Consider the following 26,721-nt stretch of genomic DNA (forward strand, 5'->3'; position numbering starts at 1 on the left):
CAGACTTCTCTGTGCCTTAGTTTCCTCATGTATAAAGTGAAGATGAGAATAATAAGTATCCATCTCAAAGAATTCTTGTTAATATTAAATGAATTAATACTTGTAAAGCCTTTAAAATAGTGTCTGACGCATAGTAATAAACGCTTAACAAATGTTAACTATCATTATCACTATTGAGTTCTTTTTTTTAATCTATGCTGTTACCTCACAAAATAATATAATAGTTTAGGAAACATATATTTATCCAAACTAAAATTGTCCCTAATATGCATGTAATTCTTAAAATGTGTTAAAGCCTTTCTTTCCATAAGAAGAATTGGACATTTCTTCCCGAATTTCAGAATTTTTACATAATTTAAGATAAATTGCAATCTAAAGAATAGACCACTGATCTATTTAAAATATATACCCTCTGAAACTTTTAAATCTATAAAATATATTTGTGGAATCTAAAGAAAATTCCATTGCTATCGGAAGATTGAAAATTCTCTGTCCATGTTATTCCCAGTTATTATACATATTTGATCAAAAAGCTAATCACATGTTGTTTGTCAAGATAAATGCCAAAATAAAAATTCACTTAGATGTGTAGTGTAAGTTCCTTCTGAGTATAAATAATTTTTAATTATTCAGTATGCTAAAAAGAGTTATTGCCATTAAAAAGTCTTTCCTTAGCCTCCTCTTCCCCTAAAAAGAAAAACGCCATCCTACTTCTGTAATCTACTCTTCATAAGACTTTATTCTAAGACCACAAAACCTATTTCTCTTTCTTAAACTATTTGTTTCTAAAATGTATTTATATACTGGTGAAGCATACCATATAAGTGAAAATAATTTAAATGAGTAAAATGAAGCATCTTCCCTTTTTATTTGTTTTTGTATTTTTTCTGCTTTATTTCTTACATGTGGCTTTTACCTGGTTTTGGTTTCTATGTCTTCTCTCAGTGCTGACTGGAAACTATACCTGTGCTTAAGCAGCTTTCAGTGTTCTGTCAGATTGATTATTAATTTCTGAGTCTAATTTGGGAGACTTATTTCAACATTTTTTTCGAATTCATTTATGGTAAAAAAGATTTTTACTGAGCATACAAGTAAAAGTCATCAGTAGGAAAAATTAAAGTTACCTTGTCAGGGAGCCTTATTTCTGAACAAAATTATGTTAAAAGAATAACTGTTTCATAAGATTTTTGATACTAATGCTTTACAATTTACAATTATGCCTGCTTTGCCCCCAAAATAGGTTAATTCAAAGTAAAAACATATAAAACAGGACACTTAAAATTTAAAATTTTTACAATGTGAGACCAGAAGCTGTTGAGAAGAAAGTAGGAAATGAATACACCAGGAACATAAGATAAGCTACTTAGTGAAATTGAACACTAAATTGAGCTTTGAGTTTTCAGACAAAACGGGGAAACCCAATCAATCATATTATTCTCATTGTTAAGTAAGAGATAATGTATTATTTCTTGATATAGCAAATTATTATTGAAATTGATTTATAAAAGAGACTGTTGTGTGACTTCTAGTGTGACATAATGGATTTCCCAAAAGATACAGGAAAGAACTTCATATAATGATTTCTTACATCAATCATAAGGAAATAAGCAGATAACAATAAGGCAACAGTTAAAAGAAGGCATGGCCTTTTTAAGACAGATGTGACTGAGTCAGTTTTCTAGCTCTACCTCTTTTTGTCTCTGAAGCCCTGGACAAGTTGTTTAACTTCTCGAAGGCTCAGTTTCTTCATCTGTTAAAACATTGATAATAATTGTACTTACTTCATTGGGTTTAAAAAATCAAATGACAGTGTGTATAAAGTGTGTAATAATTGATAGCTCTTAAATTTTGCTTTCTGAGTTTCTAGCTTAGTTAAGAAATTAAACTTAAAAACTCCAGGGCAGTGAAAAATTAACCTGTTCATTAGATTATCCTTTTTTTTTTTTTTAATGCTTTTTGGCTGGCACAAGATAGACAGTTCAAGATATACTTTACTGATTCAAATCTAAGCTACCTTATTTATAAAATAATACAGAGAAGAAGAAAGTTTTACTTAATAGTGTTTGAGTTCTTTCCCGTTTCTTTCTTTCTACCTGATATCTGTAATGTTTAAGGTAGTTACAAAAGCTCCTTTGTCATTTTATTCCTTTCCAAATTATCTATGGTTCTGTTGAAATAAAAATATCTCAGAATACTGAAGTATATCTAAGGTGAATCAGTTGTCAAATAGTAACATTATTGTAAAATTAAAATCTTCACGTAAAAAGGAGCTCTGCTCTCTTACGTAGGAGGAATGGCTAACGTGCACACAGTGTTGGGTTTTTGTTACTAAAAATTTCATGGCATCTTCCGTCTTCCATAAGGACTAATTCTGTTACAAAGTGATTAGCATTTAGGGTTAATTTGTGTTTACGTTCGGAATTGAGAATGTAGGATTAGGATGTTATCCTTCTCTGTTGAACTCATAAAGTTCAGTGATTTTTATAAAAATAAAACGAATACAGCTCAATATTGTTCTCTTGTTCTGTGATTTTGAGTTCGTTGTTAAGTGAATCATTTTATGATTAGATTATAGAAGTAGGTCTAATTGTATTCATTTTTTTTTACTTGAGCTTTTAGAGAAATGCAAAACAAAGAACTATTTGTAGTTAACTACTTGGACCAGCCAAAAACATTTTTAATTCCTAATTTCATTTTCCAAATACATCACAAATTTTATATCCTTTTAGTAGTCATAATAATTAAACTCACATTTCTTGAATGCCTAGTCTTTGTCAGACACAATATTTAAGTATATTATATGCAATTAGTAGCACAATGATCCTTTAAGGTAGATGACATTGTCACCATTTTCAGATGAGAAAACTGAGTTTCAAGAGATTATCTAAGGCCACATGACAATAAGTGGAGAGCTAGAGTCTGAACCCAGGTCTGATTCCCACATGAAATAAGTACTTTCACTAGGCTGTACCTTAAGAAAGAAAGCTATGTGATGTAAAAGGTGGGGAATTTTCATATGTGATCTTTAAATTTACTTGCTATAGAACAATCAGAAGCAGTTTAGTGGTGGCTGCCAGCCATTTGAGTTTGGTTTAAAAACAGTACAGTTTGCACTTTGTTGGTCATAACAAAATTATACCAGATTCATTTAAAGAATTTAACCATAGAACCCAGTGTGTCTTTTTTCAGCTTCTCTAAAAACAAGAACAAAAGTAAAACTTTATTTTAAAATGCATTTTAGTTGGACATGGAAACTGCATAGACTATTTGACCAAAAGTACAAACTGCCATTGAATTGGTGACAAACTGTTTTTGGGGACTGCTAGGCTGTTTAAGCTTTATTTTTCTCCTGAGCATTCTCTGCCTTTTTAAAGCACTCTAGTAGCAATATTTGCTTAGCTTCTAATTTTGGTTTTGCTTTTGTGTTTTCTCTCTTTCTCTTGGTTGTTCCTTTCTTCTTCCCGTGGCATTGTGTTTGCTCTTTCCATGCATCACCTGTGAATACCCCCTGTGCTGACCAATCAGCTGTTGGTGAAGGGGGTGAATGAAACTCTGGTAGCTCAGAGGGTTGTTCCTGCTCTCATAACTCTCTCCAGTGACCCTGAAATGTAAGTGTCACCCCTACCTTTCACGTTCAGCGTCCCTTTCGGACTGCGCCTGTCAGGAAATAACCATCAGCTTTTAAATTCATTGAAGAACAGATTTATCTCTTTAAAAGAATAATGTTGGATTATGCTTACTTGATTTTAAACTTTATTATACAACTATTCATGTATCCTTTTTTAAGTCAACCTTCACAGTAAGCCTAATGTGAAGGCCATATATTGAAGAATATATTAGTAGTATTAGTCCTCAATAAACATTTCCGAAACTTAAAACGTGCTGATGGACTATTTCTTCCAAGCCAAGAAGGGATGCTCTGCTAATCTCACTAACATGTTGTTACCAGTAAGTATAGTGGCATGAACCAAAGGCTTAACATTTTAATGTCTCGTGTGGGTGACTAAACCAAGAAAGGCCAATGAGTCTGCCTGCCCATCCTCAGTCACAGCTAACCCAGTTCTCATTCCAGTTTACCAAACCATTTTTTATTGCATGTTGACTGGTTTACAGCTGACTCTTCGAGGCATGAGTGAAGCGTTAGTTGACAAGCGGGTTGCTCCGGCCCTTGTTACCTTGTCCAGTGATCCTGAATTGTGAGTTTCACAGACTGCGACCTTAAGTTATCCTGTCTGTCTTTTTGAGCATTCTTCTTGGTCTGCTTTTTTTTAATTTAATTTGTCATTGCTAGAGACTAATACAGTATATTTACCTTGTACTTACTTTGATACATATTTTTTTATAATAATCGGTTTTTTATCTCTAAGAAAGTTTCAGTTTCCTTCTTTTTTAATTCTAACAGCTCTGTCAGGATTGCCACAATTCCAGCCTTTGGCACTATTATGGAAACAGTTATTCAAAGAGAGGTAAGAAATGACTAGAATTTATTTAATCTGTGTACTGTTAAGGTGATGATACCACATTACCATATGGGTATCTAGGGGTTGGGGGCAGGGAGCATCATACCCTTCATTTTATTTCTTAGTTACAAGCTGGAAGAGGATCTTAGTATTTGAAAATATGATAGCCTACCAAAAGTATATTTTTACATCCTAAGGAAATCTCTAGTCTTTCTTCTCAATTAGAAAATTAAGTATAAGCCAACTCTCAGATGTTCTGTTTTAAGCCTATCTGGATATTACAGTTTTGAATAATCCTTCAAACCAGATCTAGTTCCAAAGGCTTCTCTTATCCAGTAGACTTCTGGATAGTCTACATAAATTCCTGATTGCCAGTTTGCATAAATATGAAGACAGGTTTTGTTAGTTTCACAAATGGAGGCTAGAAGGTACCTATATTCTTGTCACTGTCATTACTTTGCCTGACATTGATATCAAGCTGTAAGCCATGTAGACTGGCCTTATCTTTTTGTAGCACGCATCTCTGTGATAACCCTGTATCATGCCTGCTTCAGGAGATTACCAAAGTCTTCTTCCCTAAAAGTATATCTCGATTCAGAAACTTGCGATTTAATTTTAAGTTTGTTAGGTTCTATCTGCAAATTAACTCTAGAGCACTTCTCAAAATTGGTATCAGAATTTTATCCTTTATTATCAAATTGGATATGCCCTTATACAATGAAAAACCCTGTACATGAGAAAATAAGTTATTTGTGGACATATTACTTAGCCACTTAAATGGAAGACAAGGTTTTCCATCTCATAGACATTTTACCCTATATATGTGTGTGTGTGTGTGTGTATCTATATGTGTATGTATAAATTGTTTTGTAAAATTTTTTATCATAAAGATTTCTTATAACAAAAATTAAACAACTTTGTTAGTCGTGGGAAAAAATGTTTTCTGTTTTTTCACTTACATGTTTCACTGGTGGAGCGAAAAAAAAAGAACACATCTTTTTGCAAAGCTTGCAGTCTTGGCAGAATTTCAACATGTTCTTAAATCCTAAAATAAAAATGTCTTTTAGGGAAATATGAGTAAGATGTAAGTCATTAATGACTCATTGCTTTCAGAAGGTGAATAAGTGGGTAACTTATGCTATGATTTTTTAAGAATTATAATTTAGATACAACATCATCATAAATCTATCTTTTTTCCTAAATATTGTGGGGTCTTTTTTTGTTTTTTTACAGTCTGTCAGGGAATATTTGTGTTTTTAAAAAACAAAAAATGAATTAACAAGCATAAACAAAAATGTAAAACCTTTTCTGTGCCAGAAGACTAAACAAGTACTTATTTAACTCAAAATTTCTATTATTATGTTGATATAAGTCATTTGAATCCAGTGCTGGAAGCCATGTTTTATGTGTATCTTTCTCTTTAATAACGCCACTCAATTTGACTGTATAATATTCAATTTTAAGTTGCTGGAAAGAGTGAAAATGCAGCTGGCTTCTTTCCTGGAAGATCCTCAGTATCAAGACCAGTATTCTTTGCATACAGAGATCATAAAAACATTTGGTAGAGTTGGGCCTAATGCAGAACCAAGGTTCCGAGATGAGTGTAAGTTGCATTTTTCTACCTTTTTTCCTGAATTACAATGTAAGAGCAAAGCCAGAAGCTTCTCTGAGGATTTGTTGTCTGTTAAAGCCTTTCTACACTTTATCTTTCACATGTTGAAAGTTGAAAATGAAACAAGTTTGTTACTGTGGATTGATCAGTGTCACTAATACTGAATGGTTTCTTATGCTACATAGAGATTGCTATAGACATGTGAAAAGTAACTCATAAACAATTTCAAGTTATTTTTTTAAATTCTTAACTATTAATTTCAAAATACTGTTTTTCTTATATGTAGAACTTTTATTTAATTTATTTTTAAGGACTTTTTTTTGTGTTTCTTGACACATTCTTATGAAAGATAAGCATTTCATCCTCTTAGAATGCCATTCCATTGTTTTGTATTAAAACATGGCTTATACTAAATGATCTGCAAGATTATCTGCTTAAGTATTTTCTCTGGTTTCTTTAGGATCACTTTTACTGTGGGACTGAGCCTTTAAGACACGGATTTCTTTGATTGGCATCAAAGTATCCAGTAATTTTTACTCCAAAAGCCTAACAGTTGTCACTGTTATGCTTTAGTCCTTTTATTTTTAGCAATTTGACATGCTCTAGAAAGGACAAGTTTGGCTTCTTAAGTCAGTTTGGTTTCTAGTACAAAATTGGATTCTCCCATAGACTAGTTATTGTATATCCAACTTGTTATTTTTAAGATAAGAGTTATCGACAAAAAGTAGTCAGGATTTGGACTGCAGTGTTCAAAATTTGGTCAGTTGAGTGCATTAACATTTATTGAGCTACAGAAACACAATCACGAGATTATTTTTCAGTGGGTAATAGTGTTGGTAGCGTGAGAAGAAAATAATAATATTTCGCAATTAGTTAACAGAAAGGTTTGGTATTTTAGTTAGCAGTAGGGATAGTTCCTCATCACAGTAACATAAGATTTACAGGTGATTTGACTAACTCTTTTGAGGCTGTAGTTGCTTTGAAGTGAGGAAAATAAGTCTTGGTTGTTGGATTAAGGAATAAGCTAATAGGCAATAGGTCTTGGTGGTTGTCATGTTGAGATAGTAACTCTCTAAAACATGATCTAACCTTTTTATGTACATTCAAAAGGAAGATTTATGCATCACATGGAAAAAAGAAATTTTCTTTTCATAATGGTCCCAAAGTAACGATTAATATTTGACTTGAGAAAAGACTGAGAATATAAGTTTTTACTACTTAAATAGGTGTAGTAGACCATTATCTCTGAGGCCTTCTACAACTTACTGTATACCCACAAGTATGTCTTATACAATCTTTCTTCACATTCTGGCACAACCAGACTTTTTTTTTTTTTTTTAAGATAAAAACATTTTTTTCTTCTGTATTTACTCCTCAGTCAATTGGCTTCCCTTTTGCTTTAACACTTTGGCCTGAGGAATTTAATGTCCTGTATTAATAAGACTAATGGTAGACAAAGTAGAACCCATATTGACAAGGGTGCTGTATTGTTATCTGTCTGTATTTCCAGATAATTCCAGTTAGGAGTTTAGAGAAAGGACAGAGAATTGCTGGGTGGTAATGTCTTCCTTGGAGTGGCATTTTTGGATATTTGCCTCTCTTTTTCTTAGAGAATACAAGACTTTGGTTCATCCAGTGTCCTTTCATCTTTCCCAGCTCTTAGTTATTACAGGACCTTTTGGTCTGTTTTATCTCAGGAGACATTTATGTTATCCAGAGCATAAAACAATTTTGACTGTTTGTTTTCCATTTCTTTAACTTTTTAAGACTGTCTGAAAATATTAAATCATACATTGGAGATTTTCTAACTTGGCAATTTTACATTTTAGATCAGTTTTTTTCAAAAGTCCCTTATTTTAGATCTGATCCCATTTACAAAAAGAGATGACAAAATTCCCTTCACTTTTGCTGTTGGATCTACCCCAGAATATTTTTTGAAAGTTTATTAAAATCTATTTTTATAAAGTCTCCCATTGATTTATCTTTATTTTGTTTGCGGTTTTGAATCTTTGTCCCATCTGCCCTTAAGAGAAAGGCTTCTGAAGTGGCCTTATGTTGTGTATTTCCTATTTTCCTTGACCACCAAAGGTCAGTTGTAGAATTACTCACATCTAGGTTAGTAAATCTTTTAACCATTTATCTCTATCTGAGAGGTTAACAATTAAGTGAATTAATTGGTAAGATGTGGTAGCCCAGGATAATACATATATAATGAAGTATTGAATTCTGTAGTAAATTTCTGTTTATCTTCTGAGATTTAGGAAGATCTTTAATTATAGCCTTTAACTCTCTCTACAATTTAAAGTAACTTGTATAGGTTTGTTTTCTAGTTAAGCAGTTTTAAGAGGGTATTACATAATGTGGTTGTTGAATTTCTGAGAAAAACATTGAGGAAAGGATTGCTTGTGTAGGAAATCAGAGAAGGAGCAGAATCAATAAAGAAGCCGTGTGTTTATAGATAAAGAAGTATAGGGAAGGTAAGTTTCAGAAGGTTTGGGCAGAAATGAAATAGAGAATCTTAAAGAGACTAACTTATAGCCACCATTTTGTTGAGACCTCAGCATGCCAATTGATGAATTGGAGTTTCAGTGAATTCATTGGGATTTCAATGAATATTTGGAGTTTTCTGTCTCCTAATTATTTTTTTAGAGCACCTCTAAAGTATGTAGTTATTATTAATTTTGACAAGTCACAAAGTCCCCTAAAAATGACCATTGTTGTCCTAAGTTTTTGTGGAGTTTTTTGCCATTTACTAAGTAAGCATAAAAGTTGTAATTATAGTGCTGGTTTATTGAGGAAGCAGGAGATTTTTCTAAAAAGATATTGTATCTTAAAGATATACAAAGTCAGTGTAAACATGAAAGAAGTCAGTGCAGTTGGTCAGAAGTATGTGCTTATGAATGCTGTTTTGGGTTCTCCAACAAACCAGAATCTATAAAGGGACCATGATTATCAACAATTTGACAATCTCTGACCCTGGCCATTTCTCCAAGAAACCCTGGTTTTGGTAGGAAATGATATTTAGAAAACACAATCTTAGGCAGTAGGGGTGCTCATTGCTACTGAAATGGTTACCATTTCTTGGGCCATCACTTTTATTTTAGCAGTGTGCTGCTTTATTTTTTAAATTTTACACCATTCATTGAGATATAAGATACTGAGCCCATTGAGTGACTTGAAAACTCAGACACCGGTGCTACTTGACATTGGTCTTTGCTAAGAACTTGAAAAACTAAAGCTAATAATAGTTTTATGAAGTAGTGAAATAATTTGATGTTGAAACAAGAATAAGTATACTTTATTTATATCTTTTTTTAATAGCAACAGTAATACCTGATTTTTATAAACTTATTTATAAAGATGATAATAACACAAGAGGTAGGTTGTTTACATTTGTTTATTTGGTTTTCATATTTCAAATTGGGAAATTTAATTGCAGTGAAGCCAAATGACCTGTGTACATCCTCATAAATAGGTTATAATGGCATGCTATAATTTATTTCTCCCAAATCCTAGATCTTTATTCTGTGAAAAACGTACTTTTTTTCTGAATAAGAAAAGCAAGTGTAAGATGTGGGTAGTCTTTTAAAATCATCCCAGAATTAAAATAAAATTTTATAAAATAAACTGAAAATTTGTTTTTTTAAATTTATAAGTATGTTTTAGATTAAAATGTAACAATTTTTTTTTTCTTTTTTCAGTTGTCATACCACATTTGCATAAGTTAGCCTTGGTGAACAACTTACAAATTGTGGATTCTAAAAGACTGGATATTGCTACCCATCTTTTTGAAGCCTACAGTGCACTTTCCTGTTGTTGTATCCTTGCTTTATTAATGTGTATCTATATTTATATAATAAATCTTAACAGTGAACCTCAGTTGTTAAAGATTGAGAAGTAGAATTTTTTCCTTCAAGTTAACTAAGAAGTAGTTACGTAGATTAAAAATTTGAGTTGATTTGCCCCACTCCTTATTCTAGCCATCTCATAATTTTAAAAGGTAACTTTAAGTCCTCTGTGTTTATATGTTCTGTAGTTTTAAAAACATTGACTCAAATTTTATCTGTGTTAATCAGCTATATAACCAAGCAAGCAATAAGTGTCCTGGTGTTCATTTTCAACAACTGTTTAACTGTCTTTATGATACTATGAATATCTCTTGGCGAGATATCACCCATTGGAAAAATACAGTGCGACTATGGTTAATCATTTGCGTGATGGTAGAACTGGAGAACCTCAGAGGTCATCTAACCCATGTCAACCACTACATTTTATATGTGATTAAACTGAAGCTTAAAGACATTAGTGACTTCTGTTTTTTATAGTTAAAAGCAAAACTGTGACTAGAACAACAAACTTAAGCTATCCTGTTAAATGTTCTCTTTACTATCCTAGACCTAGTAAAAAAGAAGGAAGTAAAGATAAGGATTGGTAGAGTAAACTCCAGCTTTTGGGCTCTCCCATTAAAAGCCAGAATAGCTCAAGAAAGGGGAAATAAGAGATTGAAACAGGAGTTAAAGCCTTAACACTCAGATGTAACTGTAAAAGTACATGCTAGACAACATACTCTAAGGATTATGATTTTGACAAAAAAAAAAACCAGCAGAAAAAGTAGAAATATAATGCTGTCTGTTAAGGAGCTATTTGTCCTTTTAGAAATGTTAAAACTTGAAATTGGAAATGCAGTTGAGAACACTTCATTTTGGGAATATTCTACAAATTACCTATTCACGTGGATGATATAAGCCACTTTTTTATAATACAGATTATAAAGTGAGCAGAGGAACCGTATTTTGATAATTTTGTCTCAACCATCCATGTATCTTCTATATGTTTAATTCCACTAAAAGCAGAACTTACTATCATTCCTGATTTATCATGTTGGCATTTTCAACTTAGAGAAAATAGAGGAAGCAAAAAGAGGAAGTGATAATTCTGAATTAGCAAGGAAGAACTCTTCAGTAATGGAGAAGTGACAGGACCTTTACAAGAAAGTAATAATGGCGCGTCAGAATCTGGCATGTCAAAGAAAGAAAGCATTAATGTTTATTTATACCTGTTACCTAAACTTTGTGAAACTACATGTTTAAAACCTTAAGTGAAAGTTTGTATAAAATCTTATATAGCAGGGAGTTTCTAAAGGAATATGCCTCAGGAAAAGTGGGAAAGTCAAAAGATCAAAAATTTAGCTCTATAAACCGAATTTTCCAAGTAGACAAGACAGTGGTTTCTAAAGAGCATAAAAGTCTGTGTAGAAGGAATATTACTGTATATTTAGGTATATACAGAATATTACTAGAGGAAATATGGTAAAAAGCCTTTGTACTAATACAGTAAGGGGAAGAGGCATGCTAACAATAGGCCCTGTTCAAGTACTGAAAGTGTTAGTTCTGTGTGAGTCAGAACTTGTACTTGTATCAACAGGGTGGTATGCACTAATAAATAAATTCTGCTGTTCCATTGCATCCTGAGCTGATAAAACACAAGAGTATTCTTTTCAGTACGACATCATATTTTAATAGGGACACAGAAAATCTATATGGTTTAACATTCAGCATAGTATTAAGTCAAGAAATCATGTTTAGGAAAAATCTGAAGGACTTTATAAATGTTTAACCTGGAAAAGAAATGACTTAAGGATGAAAAGATAATTTGAGAATTACTTTAAAGATTGTTGTATAGGAAAAAGATTAGGCATACTGTTGTGTAACTAAGGTGCAGAGCAAACACTAACAAGCAGAGGTCACAGAGAGGCCTATTTTGTTTATAAGAAAAACTTTCTAACTGAGCTGTCTAAAAGTGCAGTGATCTCCCTTATGAAACAGTGAACATCTTGTCCCTGTCAGCAGTCAGAGGCCTTATGACCATCATTCACAGATGAGGTAGAGGTGATTCCTGACATCAGATAGGATTAAATAGCCTCTAAGTTTCCAGCCCCTAAGAAAGATTGTGGGATTCCTTGGGGAAAAGGACCAACAGTAAGTAGAGAGAGAGGAAAGTGTCTTCCCTCTCACCTCCAAATAAGGCCATTTTCAGCTTCTCAATCCATGCCCAAATTTCTGTAGATCAGACTCTTAACTACTAATCCAAAGGTCACTCACGGATGTATCTTGGTGATACTTTCCCATACTCAGAAAATAAGACTACGTAGCCATTAGTTGCAGACCTCTATATATCTTACAGGGATTTAGTTCAACCAAATGTTGTCTATATTTTTATAACTGCCTGTTTATAAGTCACTGCCTATTTATTATAGGAGCTTTATCTACAAATAGTATTTACTTATAACTATATTTTCAAGCCATAGTTATATATTATATAGATTTTTTACTTAATGGAGTTTATTGTAATTTTTTTTCAGAAAGACTAATGCATCTTTATGAGGGAACTCATTTACTGCCATTTTTGCTTTAATATGGTATAATATTAAGTAAGAACTATTTTTAAATAGCTAACAACTATGATAGATGAGAATGTGTCAGAATTGATGTGAATAAACAAGGTGAATTGTTTTCTCAAGAAATATATCTGCTTTCCTGATTCCTTTCAATGTCAAGATAATCAACTAAAATTCATATGGCTAGGAGATGTAAGTCGTACTTAACTTACATTATTACAGCAAAAGCTGTCTTGCCCAATTCAATCAGGACCAATAGTAGGTCAGTTTAACAGAATGGCTAAAGTAAGAAATCAGGAAAATGGTATATACCTAAGATAACTTATTTTAACTTAAAATACATAAATGTAATTTCTTTTACCAATCTTTTGATGTAGGACTGGGGCATTTCTTTTGTGAGTCTACTGATTAAACATCATCTTTCTTAGATAAACCACATTAATAATACAATTGTCTATGAATTTCAGCTTAAGTTTCTTTAAAGAGAATCCAGAAACATTTGTGATACTGGGTACAGCATTTTTCTAGATTTTTATATTTTTCTTAATTTTTAACAGTTGTCTTATATACACAATTAAACAGCAGTGTTTTAAGCAACTGGCCTTTATCAATTTTTCCAAAACCTTTAACTTGGGTTGTGGTGGAGACTTTAATTTTCCTACTTTTCATTCTCATTTAAACATCCAATTAAATTACATGATTTAGTTTTCACCCTTATTATTTCATATGTTTTTAATTACATATTATGTAATTAAATTATGTGCTTTTAGTACCGTAACAAAGAGATTTGTGGGAATAAACACAGTTGACTCTCGATAAGGAACTAATTCAACAAATAAGGATCGTGCTGAGGGAAGCCTCTTTGGTCTGAGTGATCGGCGTGCCATAGCCATCATTTAAGAGAGCTGCTGCTTTTGTATTCTTCTGTAGTTGTTGGACCTACCAGTTTGTTTTATGTCCTTAACTGCCTTGTCTCAAGTCATTTCAGAGGAGTTAATGGTTAATCACTTTTTGCCTGGTCTCAGATGTTTACGCATTGACATGGAACATCTTTCTCCAGAGCATGAGGTAAGCTACTGTGATAATTAAGCCACTGTGATTATCAGTGCCGTGTTCATGTGTTTTAATATCTCCTATACAGACTTTTATTCCTTTGTGTGACATGTGACTATGATATACTGTGCTTAATTTTTAAAAATCTAATTCAGTGTCATTTTATGGATTTTTTTACTAGTTACAAGATCTTAAGCAACTCCTTTAACATCTTTGAGTCTCTGTTTAGTTCTCTAAAGTAGGGATAATGTACTCTCCTTTGCTGAATATAATTAGAATTTAATAAGAGAATGTACGTGAAATACTTTTTATCTATAAAATGCTATGCAGTATTTGTCTGACCATCAACTTTCTTAGAAACAAAATTTCTGTTTTGTCTCCATTTTCTCATAACTCTTTTCATTCTATTTTCCTGTTTCCTCTAAAACCCTGTTTATCATTTATTTCCTATTCCGTGTCTTCAACCTGTTTTTCTATCAACTTTTCTTTAACCTATTATCATGTTTGACTCTCCCCTCTGAAACAAAACAGAACAGAACAAAAACAAAATCTTCCCTCCCTCCCTCAAATCTCTTTTCCCTCCCACCAGTCTACACTCACTCTCTGAACTTCCACACTGTCTGTTGGTACATTATATTTACTGCCATCACACTAATCCAACAAAACTTCTACCTCTAAGATCACTGGTTATCAAAGTGCTACCCTGAAAGGACACTTTTCAGACTTGATAGGAGTGTAAAGGAGTATATACCCTTTTTGTCCATATCTTTGTCAACACTTGGTATCCATAGACTTTTTAAATTTGGTAGCTATAAAGTGGTATCTCATTATGGTTTTCATTTGCAGTTCTCTGATTATTGTCAAACTTGAGCCTTCTTTGTATGTTTACTGACTAGTTGTGTGCATTAATCAAAGCCTATTTAGGTTTTTTGCCTATTTTTCCCATTTGGGGTTGACTTTTTTACTCTTCTTTGAAGTTTGTTATATAACCAGAAAACCAGTATTCTGTCAGTTTTGTGTTTTATGAATATCTTCGTGCAATTTGTGATTTTTTTTTTCACATTTTTGGCTGGTTTGAACACTTGATTTTTTTTTTTTTTTGATTGATCATTTCCAAAACATTATCTCCTTTCTTCTTAAAATGTTTAATGTTACAGTGTCACAATCAACTTCTTAATCCATCTAAAATTGGTTTTTATGTATGGTGTGAAGTAGTGCTTCAGTTACATTGTTTTCAATACAGGTAACCAGTTGTCTCATTATTGTTTATTGAACAGTTTGTCATGTCTTTACTGATTGGCAGTGCCACCTCTGTCATAAATGGAATTTCCATGTATGCCTGTGTCTGTTATTAGGGAACATTCTTTTCCACTGGTCTCTTCCTCAATTATTGTAACATTGATACACTGTCTTCATTACAGTTACCTTGTTAAGTCCTGAAATCTAACAGGGCAAGTCCAGCACTCTATCCTTTTTTAGAGCTGTTCATGACCTGTAGCTTTTTAATGCAAATTTTAGCGTGATCTTGGTCATGCTAAAATTTATCTTGATCTTTTCAGGTTCCAAGAAAGATTTCATTCAGGTTCTGGTTGAAATTGAATTGATTCTATAAACTAATTGGAGGAGACATCAACCTCGTGATTTTGAATCTTCCTATTCAGGACATACTGTATCTTATATTTATTTAGATCTCCTTCAGTTTCTTTCAATAAAGTTTTATAATTTCATCTGAAAAAATTGTCACCTTGTAGCTATGATGTTATAATGTTACCTTTTTTAGGATTATATGTTTTTTAACCCTTTTTTCCTGGTGTGTAGAAATACATATTAAGTATGTTCAGCTCATGTCTGGTCAACTTGAGAAACTTTATTATTAATTCTAATAATAAAATGTCTCTTGTTTGTGTGTATGTTTCAAATGTAGAGAAGTCATCTGTAAATAATATATTCTTTTCTAATACTTTCACTTTATTTTTTCCCTTTTCCTTATAATAGGATCTATATTGCTATCCCTTTTTAACTTCTGACATTCACTTGTTCCTTGCTTTCTTTATAAAATAGTTTTGATAGTTTATCAGTTTTATTAATCTTTTCAAATATTGAACTTTTGGCTGTGTTGATTTTTCTGTTTGTTAGTTTCATTATTTCTATTTTCATCTTTATTTCCTTCTGCTTTCTTTAGGTTTGATTTTTTTTTTTATTTTCCTGTTTTTCTAACTCCCTAAAGGAGGAAGCTTAGGTTATTTACTTACTAACTTTTCTGGTACATGAATTAAAGGCTCTAAGTATTCATTCCTTTAGCTGCATCCCGTGCATTTGCTGTGTTGCAGCTTCATTATCATATAGTTCAAATTAGATTCTCATTTCTTTTCTTTATTGATCCATGGATTTTGTTCAATAAGGTGAAGGCAGTTAATTTTATGATTCAGTTCTCCTACGTTTGTATCAACTTTTTGCGATCTGCTTGTTCTAACAGCTATTGAAAGACGTTAAAGTTATGATTGGGAGTTTTCTATTTCTCCTTTTTTTTTTTTTTCCTTTTTGCTTTGTATATTTTATAGATGCCCTTTATCAGGTTGAGGAAGTTAGCTTTTATTGCTAGTTCGTTGAATATTTTTATCATGAAGGGGTGTTGGATATTGTCAAATGATTTTTGTGTGTCAGCTGAGATGGTCACATGGTTATTGGTTTTTATTCTCTTACAATGTTTTATATTAATAGATTTTTAGATGTTAAATCAACCTTTGCATTCTTACAATAAATACCACTTGATTATGGTATATAATTCCTTTTATATGAAGCTGGATTCAGTTTGCTAGTATTTTGTTCAGGATTTTTGCATGGAAGATGGAGTTTATCTATAGAATAGAACAAACAAGAAGCAAGCCTGATTTTCCCCACCTTCCAGTAATGTAGGGTGGGACTGAAAATAGGAGGAGTAGTTAAAAGTCTTTAAAAGGAACAGACTCCCAGATTCCCTTCCAAACCTTAGTTTTTACTTTCTAGACTTGGGAGATCAGGCATAGCTGAGAGTATGAATGAGGCACTATAATGAAAGGAGGGAAATTAAGTCAAATGTATCATTACTGATTAGAAACCTCGTTACCTTTCTCCTTCTTGGCTCCAAGAATGGTGGCAGCCAGAATTATACCTTCAGCGGGAAAAGACTGACAGAAAGTCTGTGCCAGATTCACCTTAAAGTGATATTATTCATGCATGAAGAGATTCTAATCAACATTTTAACACTCCAGTCTTTAGTGGACATCCCAAGATGACCAGCCATTTGAGAAAATTCGCTTCTGACATCCACAGCAGAGATGAAAACATACACACAAGAAAGAGGACACTGGAAGAAACAGACAAGATAGGGAGCAGAAGAAAAAGTACAGAAACTCTCCCAGAAAACACTGATGCAAAAAAATAGCCAAACAAACAAAAATCTATAATATGTTAGATAAGAGAATGGGAAAGCAGGAAAAAAATCAGAAGGCCTCCCCATAATCTGCAAGGCACTGGAGAACCCAGCTCCCCTCCTCCTTACATCTCAGGCCTCACCATCTTCCTTCCCCCTTGCTCACTCTACACCCACCACTCTGGCTTCCTTGCTTGAGCATGATAGACACCCTCCCATCTACAGCCTTTGCTCAGCTTCTTCCCAAGTGTCTACAACACTTATTTCTCATGTCCTTCAGGTTCTTGCTTAAATATTATCCTCTCCATGAAGCCTACTCTGAATACCTCCATGTAAATTGTAATATTCTTCACTTTGGCCTCCTAGTACCCCTTGCCTTATTCAGTGTTCTTTCTAAAGCCCTTATCATCTTCTGATATATGATTTACCTATTTTTTGTGTTTGTTGTCTAGAACATAAGAACATAAGCTCTCTGCAGGGAGGGAGTGTTGTCTGTTTAATTTGCTGCATCCTCTGTGTCTAAAACGTGCCTGGCACGTAGTAGGTGACAATAAGTATTCGTTGTTTAGTGACCTCCATGCACAAATATGGACCAAGAAAATTCAGGAGGGCCATATGGTTTCTGGTGTGGGTGCCAGCAACTGGAGTAGCTTAGATCCCCCCACCCTTTCCATTACCTACTGTCTCCCTGCAAGAGTGGTGTTAATGTTAACTCTTAGACACCCATTGTATCCCCGATTTTAGTAACCACAGACCTATATCTGGCCTCTGCTCTAGACTTTAAAGTAGAGCATCTTGCTTTTTGCAACCTGGAAAAAGCAAGGGACAAAGGGACAGAACAGCTTTTACTGGGAAAATATGTCTGACCATGGTGTGTGTGTATATATATATATATATATGTTAAATGTATATAAATTTTACTTTTTTAACATTAGTTGCTGGGAGAATAGAAATCAGACTCAGAAGGAAGGTTAGTGAAAATCAAAGTGAATTATTAAGTTACATGATGGAGGTCTTTTAAAGCTATTTCTGCACCTAGTCTAGCAATCCAACATGAATTCCTTTAACAAAGTCACTGCCAAAACTTTGAATTCTTATTTAACATATTAGCTTCTGGGAATATTTAAAAAATTCAATTAAAAATGTTAAACCATAGCATTTTTCTATGTAAACTGTATTTCACTGAAGTAATTTTTTTAAAAATCAGGTTATTTTAAGTTCCATGATAAAAGAATGTGAACAAAAAGTAGAGAACAAGACTGTCCAAGAGCCTCAAGGGTAAGACATTAATTCTTTTTTAAGGCTTTGTGTTATCCGTAATTTCTGTGTAAATTTTCTATAGGTGGGTATCGTGTTTTATAATGTGTTACTTTGTACTCATTTATTTGGAAGGCAAGAAAATCCTTTAAATTTGACGGTTCTCAAATGCTAATCCATAAACCATCTGGGGAATTTAAAATTCAGATCTCTACCTCGTGTTCTGTGCCCTTAACATTCTGAATCAGCCCAGGGAGTCTGTATATTTAAAAGCTTCCAACAAAAACACTAGTTTGAAAAGATACATGCACCCCCATATTCATAGCAACATTATTCACAACTGCCAAGATATGAGAACAACCCACGTGCCTATCAGCAGATGAATGGATGAAGCTGTGGTGTATATCTACAATGGAATACTACTTAACCATAAAAAAGAATTAAATTTTGCCATTTGCAACAACATGGGTGGACTTGGAGGGTATTATGCTAAGTGAAATAAGTCAGAGAAAGGCAAATACTGTATGATATCATTTGTATGTGGAATCTAAAAAATAAACTAGTGAATATAACAAAAAAGAAACAGACTCATAGAGAACAAACTAGTGGTTACCAGTGAGGAGAGGGAATGGGGAGGGGCAATAGAGGGGGAGGGGATCAAGAGGTACAAACTATTATGTATAAAATAAGCTACAAGGATCTATTATACAACACAGGGAATATAGCCAATATTTTATAATAACTATAAATGGAGTGTAACCTTTAAAAATTGTGAATCACTATATTATATGCCTATAATTTATATAATATTGTACATCAACTATACTAAAATAAAATAAAAGCTTCCCAAGAAGTTCTGATAGGTAGCAGGATTTGGGGACTACTGGTGAAAATAGTTCCTAGAAGTTTGTGACAGGAGTTGTAAGATTTAAGTTGATTCACTGCATAAAGGATTGTAAATTTGTCAACGTTCTAGTCATATGCTTCTAACCAAACTAATTAGAATTCAAAGATTCAGTGAAATTAAAATATGAACATAAGTGTGAAAGAATAAAGTTGGGTATTTCAGGAGAGGAAGTAATGTACAAATAGTCTATGTGTACTCTTGACTCTTACTGAAGTAACCTTGAGCAGTTAATCTTAAATGGACTCTGTTAGGCATAAAAAGCTCAAAGGTGTTTCCTTTGTAAAGCTGACTACCAGAGATAAGTGTTTCACCGTTTCAAGCTAGGTACACATACACATAAAGACTCCTCCACAACCCTAGCACACACACATAGACTTCTGCCTCTTACTGGGAGTCAGAACCCTTTCCTTAGCCTCCTAGATTGGTAGGAGCTCTTGTATCATTTTAGCAATGGAAAGTTAAAACAATAAACTTTGATAGGTTTCTATTCTGAACACAAAATCTATAAAATTAATGTTAAAGCAAATAATTCTCATTAGTCATACATTAAATATTAAAATTTATTTGGTGCCTTATTTAAAATGTGAAAGGTTTTTGGATCAAAATTGAGAAAAATTTTATGAGAAATACATTCTAAATGAAATTTCATGAATTAGCATGCAAGAATTAAAAAAGAAAATATCTTTATAACTTTCTAAGATTGCTTTGGTTATTTGACTTTACCTTTTAAAAAAAAAGTTCATTTTTATAATCTTATTTTTCCCATGATATTCAAATCTTCTACATTTATTTTTAGAAGCTTTATTGTAGAGAATTTCAAATATACAGAAACCTAAACATAATATAATGAATTCCCCTGTGCTCAGTCACTCAGCTTCAACAGTTATCAATTCATAGTCAATTTTATTTTGTCTATACCCACTTCCCACCCTCTCCCATATTCTGGTATGCATCTCTAAAAGGTAAGTGCTATTTTTTTAAAACATAAACATAATATCATTATCATACCAAAATAACTCCTTAATATTATTTATTATCTGGCGTTTGTTCAAATTTCTAATTGTTTCATAAATGTCATATTGATTTGTTGTTTGTTTTTTCCTTACAGTTTATTTCTTTGAGTCAGGATCCAACATTCCGTGTATTACAAACGGTTACTGCATTTCTTAAGTCTCCTTTAATTCATAGGTTCCCCTTCTTTTTTTTTCTCCATACAGTTTACTTGTTGAAGGAAATGAGTCATTTGTCCTGTAGAGGTTCGCACAGTCTAAATCTTGCTAATTGCATTTCCCTTGTGCTGTTTAAAATGTTCCTCTGTATTTCCTATAAATCTGGTAGTTGAATCTAGATCTAGAGACTTAATCAGAATCAGGGCATGGTTTTTATTTGATAAAACTGCTACACAGGAGGAGGTATGTTTTCATTGTGAGGCGAATAATGTCTGCATATCTCCTTTTTTGGTGATATTAACATCTGTTAATGATCAGTGCTGAATCTACTAACTCATTAGCAGTTACAAAATATATTACTCTAATTATATTATCCCTTCTTTATTTGTGAGCTGTCAGTCTTCAGTAAAGAAAACCTTCCCCCATAGGTACTACTGTTTCAAGTGGTATAGTTTATATAGTAAAGACAAGATAATGTTCATTTCTTCCTCTTTATGTACCAGTTTTGAAGATAACAGATTGATTCACGCTCTGACCAGAGGCAAAAGGAAAAGAGAAAAGAGATGTCCATGCAGAAATATCTGCACTGTGCAAAGAGACGATAGTTTCAGAAAAGCATATTTTGGGAACTGTAATTGAAAGCTAGACCACAGATACCCCCTCTAAAAGTAAATAAGTAAACCTAACCCCTAAATCAATCAATCAATCACAGAGTATATGGGAGGATGATAGAGATAAGTCTATAAAGGTAGATGTACACCGTTAATAAAGAACTCTGTATGCCACGTGAAAGGTTTTGACATCTCATGCCAAAGTCAGCAAACTTTCTCTGGAAAGACCGTGAATATTTCAGGCTTTGCAAACCATACAGTCTTTGTCCCAACTGTGCAACTGGACTCTGCTATCGTAGCAGTCAAGCAGCTATTGATGGTGTGGAAATGAACAGGCATGGCTGCATTCCAATAAAACTTTTTTTTACAAAACAGACAGCAGACTGGATTTGGCCTGTGACCCTTAGTTTACTAATCCTTAGTAACTTTGCTTCTCAGGCTTTAGGGTCCATCAGAATCACCTGGAAACTGCTGAGTGCCATCTCCAGAGTTTTTCAGAAGATCTGGGGTGCAGCCTGAGAACTGGGGTGGAGGTGGATGAATGATTTCACTTGGAAAGGGGGCTCAGACATGGAATTAGACCAACATTTAAGAGGAGCTTAGCTGAGAAACAGGAGGCAAACCAAATCAGTGTCAAAAACTCAAGTAGAGATTTCAAAGAGAAGGAGTGGTGACCTTTAATCTGCAAGATGGAATGATGTGGAGAGAGAGGGAAACGTTCTAGGACATAAGTCATTTTAGAGACAGGCCGGAAGTGAGGTTCTGTAGATTCAGTATCAACAAGCAATGGCAGCTGGTTGGCTATGCGTCACAAAGGAAGGACCTGAGATTTCCCTGAAAACCTCTATTAAGAAGACATATTACCTTCTAAAACTACTCTGTTTTTTAAAAATTCCTTCCTTATCCTGAGTTAAAATCTCCCTTCCTGTATCTACTGGCTAAAGCCGATTTTCATCATTTGGTGGAGGGGTCATCTTTGTCATACTGATAAAAATATGAACTCTTTTAAGAAAAAAAAATGCTATAATGCATTGGCTCTTTATTAGAAAGCTTTGTAAAATAAATGCCTAGGTCCTCTACCGCAGGTGGAAGAAAATCAGAATCACTGACTGGGATTAGATCTAGGCATTCACATTTCAAAAAGTTCCTCAGGTAATTGTGATGTATATTAGCAGAGCTATAAAGGTATATACAGCTCTGCACATATGGATTATATACCTCTTGTTTTTTGTTACAACATAGGTATCTGTTAAGTCTCCTAAATCTTCTCCAAACCATTCTTCATTTCTTTCACTACTCTTAGGATTTCCAGACCCCTTATCATCATTGTTGCTCTCCTCTTAGAATCATTAAGACTTGATAGTATCTCAAGTATTATCTGACCCACAAAATTAAAATCATACTTACCTTTTGACTTAGCACTGTTTTCTACAGAAAGAAAACAGCACTGTAAACCTAGAGTGTCAAAGAAAGGCATCACTAGGATTTGAAAGATGACTAACACGAGATAGAAAGAGATTTTTAGGTTGAGAATGATTTGAACAAGTAGACTAGGGACACTTGACTCAAGGGAGTCCAGAAGTTAAGCAGTGATGGTTTAAACACACACACACACACACACACACACACACACACACACACACGAATTAGTTGCTGTTTCTTGAGTGTCATGCACATTTTATCTTGCAGGTAGTAAGTGGCCATTGAAGATTTTGAGAAGGGGTGTGATATAAAGAAGTGATTATTTTAGAGGTAACTCTGACTAATGCAAGGAGGTCAGATCCAAGACTGTTGGAATAATTCAGTTGTAAATTATTGGCAATAGAAATGAAAGTAAACAATACAGAAAGTGTTTCGGAGAATGAAGTCACAAGATTTGAAGATAGTTTGAAATAGCAAGAGAGCCATTATATTCATAGTTGGGAAGAGAGGAAAGTGATAGAACCACTGAGAAGACAAGTAAAGAAATAAAAATGAGGAGTTATTTCTAAAGTTAAGGTATGGGGATGGGAGGGTATGGTTCAGTGGTAGAATGTGTGCTTAGCATGCAAGAGGTCCTGGGTTCAATCCCCAGCACTTAAAAGTAATTAAATTAAATAAAAGTAATTAAATAATAATAAGTAATTATTAAAAGTAATAATAATAAATGAATAGATAAATGAAGCTAATTACCTCCTCCACCACCCCCCAAAAAACCCTAAATAAATAAAAATAAAAATAATTTTTAAAAAATTTTTAAATAAAGTTAAAATATGAAAAAAGAAGCTTGAGACATTGACTCCGTTATCTAGCAAACAATAGTAATATGGGACTAACCTTTATGAAAAGTGTTGTGATTCAATAAATATTTTGGAGTCATCCTTATGGAGATGTTACTTGAAACTTACAGAATGAGTAAGTTTTGTAATTGAAGAACCTAGAGCCAAATGCTGACCCTTATGGAGGATTACTCTGTGGGAAGAGAAAAAGCAGCATATATAAGAGGAAAGCAGTCAGAGGCATGTTGGGACAGACCAGGTTGAGATACTGACATAAGAGGGAAGGAGAGATTTTCAAGGTGGGCATCATGGTCGGGTACTTAACTGAGTAACTCACAGTGCGGACCTTTAAAACCTACGCAGAACCAGAAGCCCTTGGTCTCAGACCAAGATTTAGATTTAACAGATATCTGTTGAGCACCTGCACATCGCTCACTGCTCATTGTCTTTGATCAATACTCCGTTCAATAGTGTGATAAATCAGCAGTATTTAGTAGTCATTTAGATTGTGCTTACTCCCTACACAGAAAGTTGGTCAAAAAGAAAGAAGAAAAAGATTTGACATTGTTGATCGAGGCTAGTGCAGCTGGCAATCAGAGATATGTTTCTTCTCCCAAACCCCCAGAAAAGTATATGTCATGGGACTGTTACCCAGCACAGTACCACACCTCACTGTGATTTGAGTTAGTTGTTTGTGAAAACAGAGGTAATATCTATCTTCCAAGGTTTCTGTAAGAATTAAATGAAGTAATGCTGATAAAAGGGATAATTAACATTTATAGCATGCTATTACCTGCCTGGCACTGCTAATAAGCTCTTTACACTGATGTAATCCTTAGTAGCCTTACGAGGTAGATCCTAGAATTATCTCCATTTTATAGATATGGAAACAGAGATTAAATAACTTGCCCAAAGTCACACAGCTGGAAAATGACAGAACTGACATTGTCTTGTTCCAGACTGGCTCCTAATCACTACACCACACTGCTTCCTTTAATAGAAACGATGAACATGGAAGCCCCTGACCTAATACGATACCAAAAAAAACTATTCCATAAATATTAATTTCCCTTTTGTGATACCAGTTTAGAATGTTTATTAATGTTAATGAAAAAATTGATATTTTAGTTTTTTAATTGCTTTACATGAATTTCAAAATTTCTTTCCTAGCTCAATGTCAATCGCTGCAAGCTTAGTGAGTGAAGATACAAAGACCAAGTTTTTGAACAAAATGGGTCAGTTGACAACATCAGGTGCCATGCTGGCCAATGTGTTTCAGAGAAAGAAGTAAAAGAAGGAAGGAAGCCCCCAGTAAACACTAAGATGGACCTCAAGCAGACTGGTTCCTTGTACTTGAAGTACTTGCCTTTTTTATTTCCTTGTTTTATGTTCTTGCATTATAATTTTATCTTAACCTCCAAAGATATTTGCACTGCTTTTGATTATTGCTGTATATCTGTTAATTTTGGAGTTATAACTGTGGTGATAGAAAATTGAGTTGATAGTCTGTACCAAGTCCCTCTTCTATGTTCTTGTCTCTTGGAATAATTTTTTTTATATATATATATAGTGAAGAGGTTTTTTTTTTTAATTTTTGGATGGGATATTAGCAAATATCTGTATGATACACTAAGCTATTCAATGGTACTTAAAATAATGTAAATTTGAAGTCATTGTTATAAAGTAATTAAAGTGGAGATTACTTAAGTATTTAAATTATGAAAGAATAATGCAGACTTTTTATTGTTTCTTAACTGACTAGAAAGAGCCACCAGCATTACTCTGTGCCTTTTGGACTTCAGTTTGTGTGTCTGTAGGAATTGTGTGCATTCCATTCACACAGTATTTATAATACTGTAATGAATTTGAATTACAAATCCTACAGTCAGTAGATAATAGTGAAACTTCGAACATTTCAGCGCTTTCATGAATATTCTTTAAGTGCTATATAAACCCCCCCATCACTTACATGCATATAATGGACTTAACCTGAGTAAAGACAGCACATGGGGAGTGGTACCCAAGGTGAATTTTACAAACTGGTGTATAGTAGATTTAAATATTCAAAAATAAATTTAAGTAAGAAGAGCTAATAATTGTGACTTTTTTCCCCAAATTGAAATACAGAAGAAAATATGGTTTGAATCTGAAATTAACACTTATTTACGTAAAACATTTAAGATGTTTTCGTATGATTTTAATTTCAGAGATTATCTTTTCATTCCTTGTGTTCCAGAGAAGTACAGACAAGTTAAGGACATTTGGGGGCTGCTTTTTTCCCCTCTAAACTAAAATGACATTGGCTAAATTATTATTGAGTTAGTCATCACCTTGTCCCTTAAAGTCAGTGACTATTTTTGTGTTTGATATATATTTCTTAGAGTCTTAAGTAAGTGTACAGTTCCACTGGAATTTGACAGTTGTCTGTAAAGTAATGCAACTTGAAGTAGCAGAGTGGTACTGGACATAGAAAGAAGGTGGTTGGTTTAAGGGGTTAATGTGAGGCCTTTTTGAAAAATGAATATTTTGGTAAAGAGAATTCTCTTTTGAGCACAGCTGATACAAATGCGTGATTGTCATGTTTGTTGTATAAACTGGTTTAATACACTTGGAACATAGTTGGATTACATTGACTTCCTGGGAAAGATAGCTTACCACACATTAAGCTTATAAAATAAGTTGCCATAGGCAAAGCCATTTAAAAAGTTTATTCTGAAATTATTTCTTTTACCTACAGTGAAATAATTGTTAACTAACTAGTCTTTCTGGAAACTGTTGGATTCTAGGCATTCCTGAGAAATTGAAAGTGGCTACCTTTCATGTCAAAAATGTTGATCTATTATAAATAAAATGTTTTTGCATATTTGTTTTGGTTTTAATTTTGGCTACGTGTATTTATTTTCATTTTGAAACACTATATGCTATATCCAAGCAAAAGGAGATGACAAAGTGTATATTCATTAAAATATACTAATCTTTTATTTTAGAAATACAATCTATATAAATTACCAATATTTTAGTTTACTTTAACTAAAAGATTTTGTTGTATTTAAAATTTAACAAATACATTTCAGAGATGATTTAAAGAAAAAATATTTAAATTCTCATTTGGTTTGAACTATAATGAAATTAGTATATTTGTTACCTGGTGAATAAATATAATGTATTTTTAATGTGATAATTGTTATTAATTTGTGAATCCATTTATCTAAATGCTAATAAATTTTTTCAAAGGCACCAGCTAGCAAGATACACAGCATGTTTCAAGTGAGTCTCCCTTATTATACTGTTAAATATCTTAATGTCAGTAAGACTTCACATTTATTTTCACATTGATTTTTTTTTTTTTTTTTTTGGTAAAATAGGTACTCTTTCAAGACAAGACAGACACTCATCACTGAGACTAAGAATGTTCTTCTAAAACAAGCTGTAAAAGTCCCATCCTCAGTCTTTTTAAAGCATAAGTAAAAATGGTACAAATAAAAGCTAGGCTTACAAAGTAATGAAAAGTTAATTTGAAATTATGCTCCAAAGCAAGCATAATTTTTCAGAAATCCAAAAGTGCCATAGTTGCCAGTTTTGCTG

At 33.2% G+C, this 26,721-nt stretch overlaps 1 protein-coding gene across 7 annotated transcripts in view; it reads left to right on the forward strand.

Moving 5' to 3' along the window:
- Nucleotides 1-26,015, forward strand: part of RELCH (RAB11 binding and LisH domain, coiled-coil and HEAT repeat containing) — a 100,085-nt gene extending 74,070 nt beyond the window's left edge. For 3 of the 7 annotated variants that reach the window (XM_032470709.1, XM_032470711.1, XM_032470712.1), the window contains exons 23-29: nucleotides 3,526-3,608; nucleotides 4,403-4,466; nucleotides 5,925-6,063; nucleotides 9,774-9,890; nucleotides 13,449-13,537; nucleotides 18,142-18,212; nucleotides 24,307-26,015. In XM_032470709.1, the coding sequence (XP_032326600.1) occupies nucleotides 3,526-3,608; nucleotides 4,403-4,466; nucleotides 5,925-6,063; nucleotides 9,774-9,890; nucleotides 13,449-13,537; nucleotides 18,142-18,212; nucleotides 24,307-24,427 (684 nt within the window). In that variant the 3' untranslated portion in view covers nucleotides 24,428-26,015. Of the gene's footprint in view, nucleotides 1-3,525; nucleotides 3,609-4,113; nucleotides 4,197-4,402; nucleotides 4,467-5,924; nucleotides 6,064-9,773; nucleotides 9,891-13,448; nucleotides 13,538-18,141; nucleotides 18,213-24,306 lie in introns of those variants that run through there. The other 4 variants (XM_032470710.1, XM_032470713.1, XR_004316274.1 and 1 more) reach the window with 4 other exon arrangements.
- The last annotated feature ends 706 nt before the right edge of the window (nucleotides 26,016-26,721 follow it).

This window comes from Camelus ferus, chromosome 30, assembly GCF_009834535.1.
Source record: "Camelus ferus isolate YT-003-E chromosome 30, BCGSAC_Cfer_1.0, whole genome shotgun sequence".
Lineage (NCBI taxonomy): Eukaryota > Metazoa > Chordata > Mammalia > Artiodactyla > Camelidae > Camelus > Camelus ferus.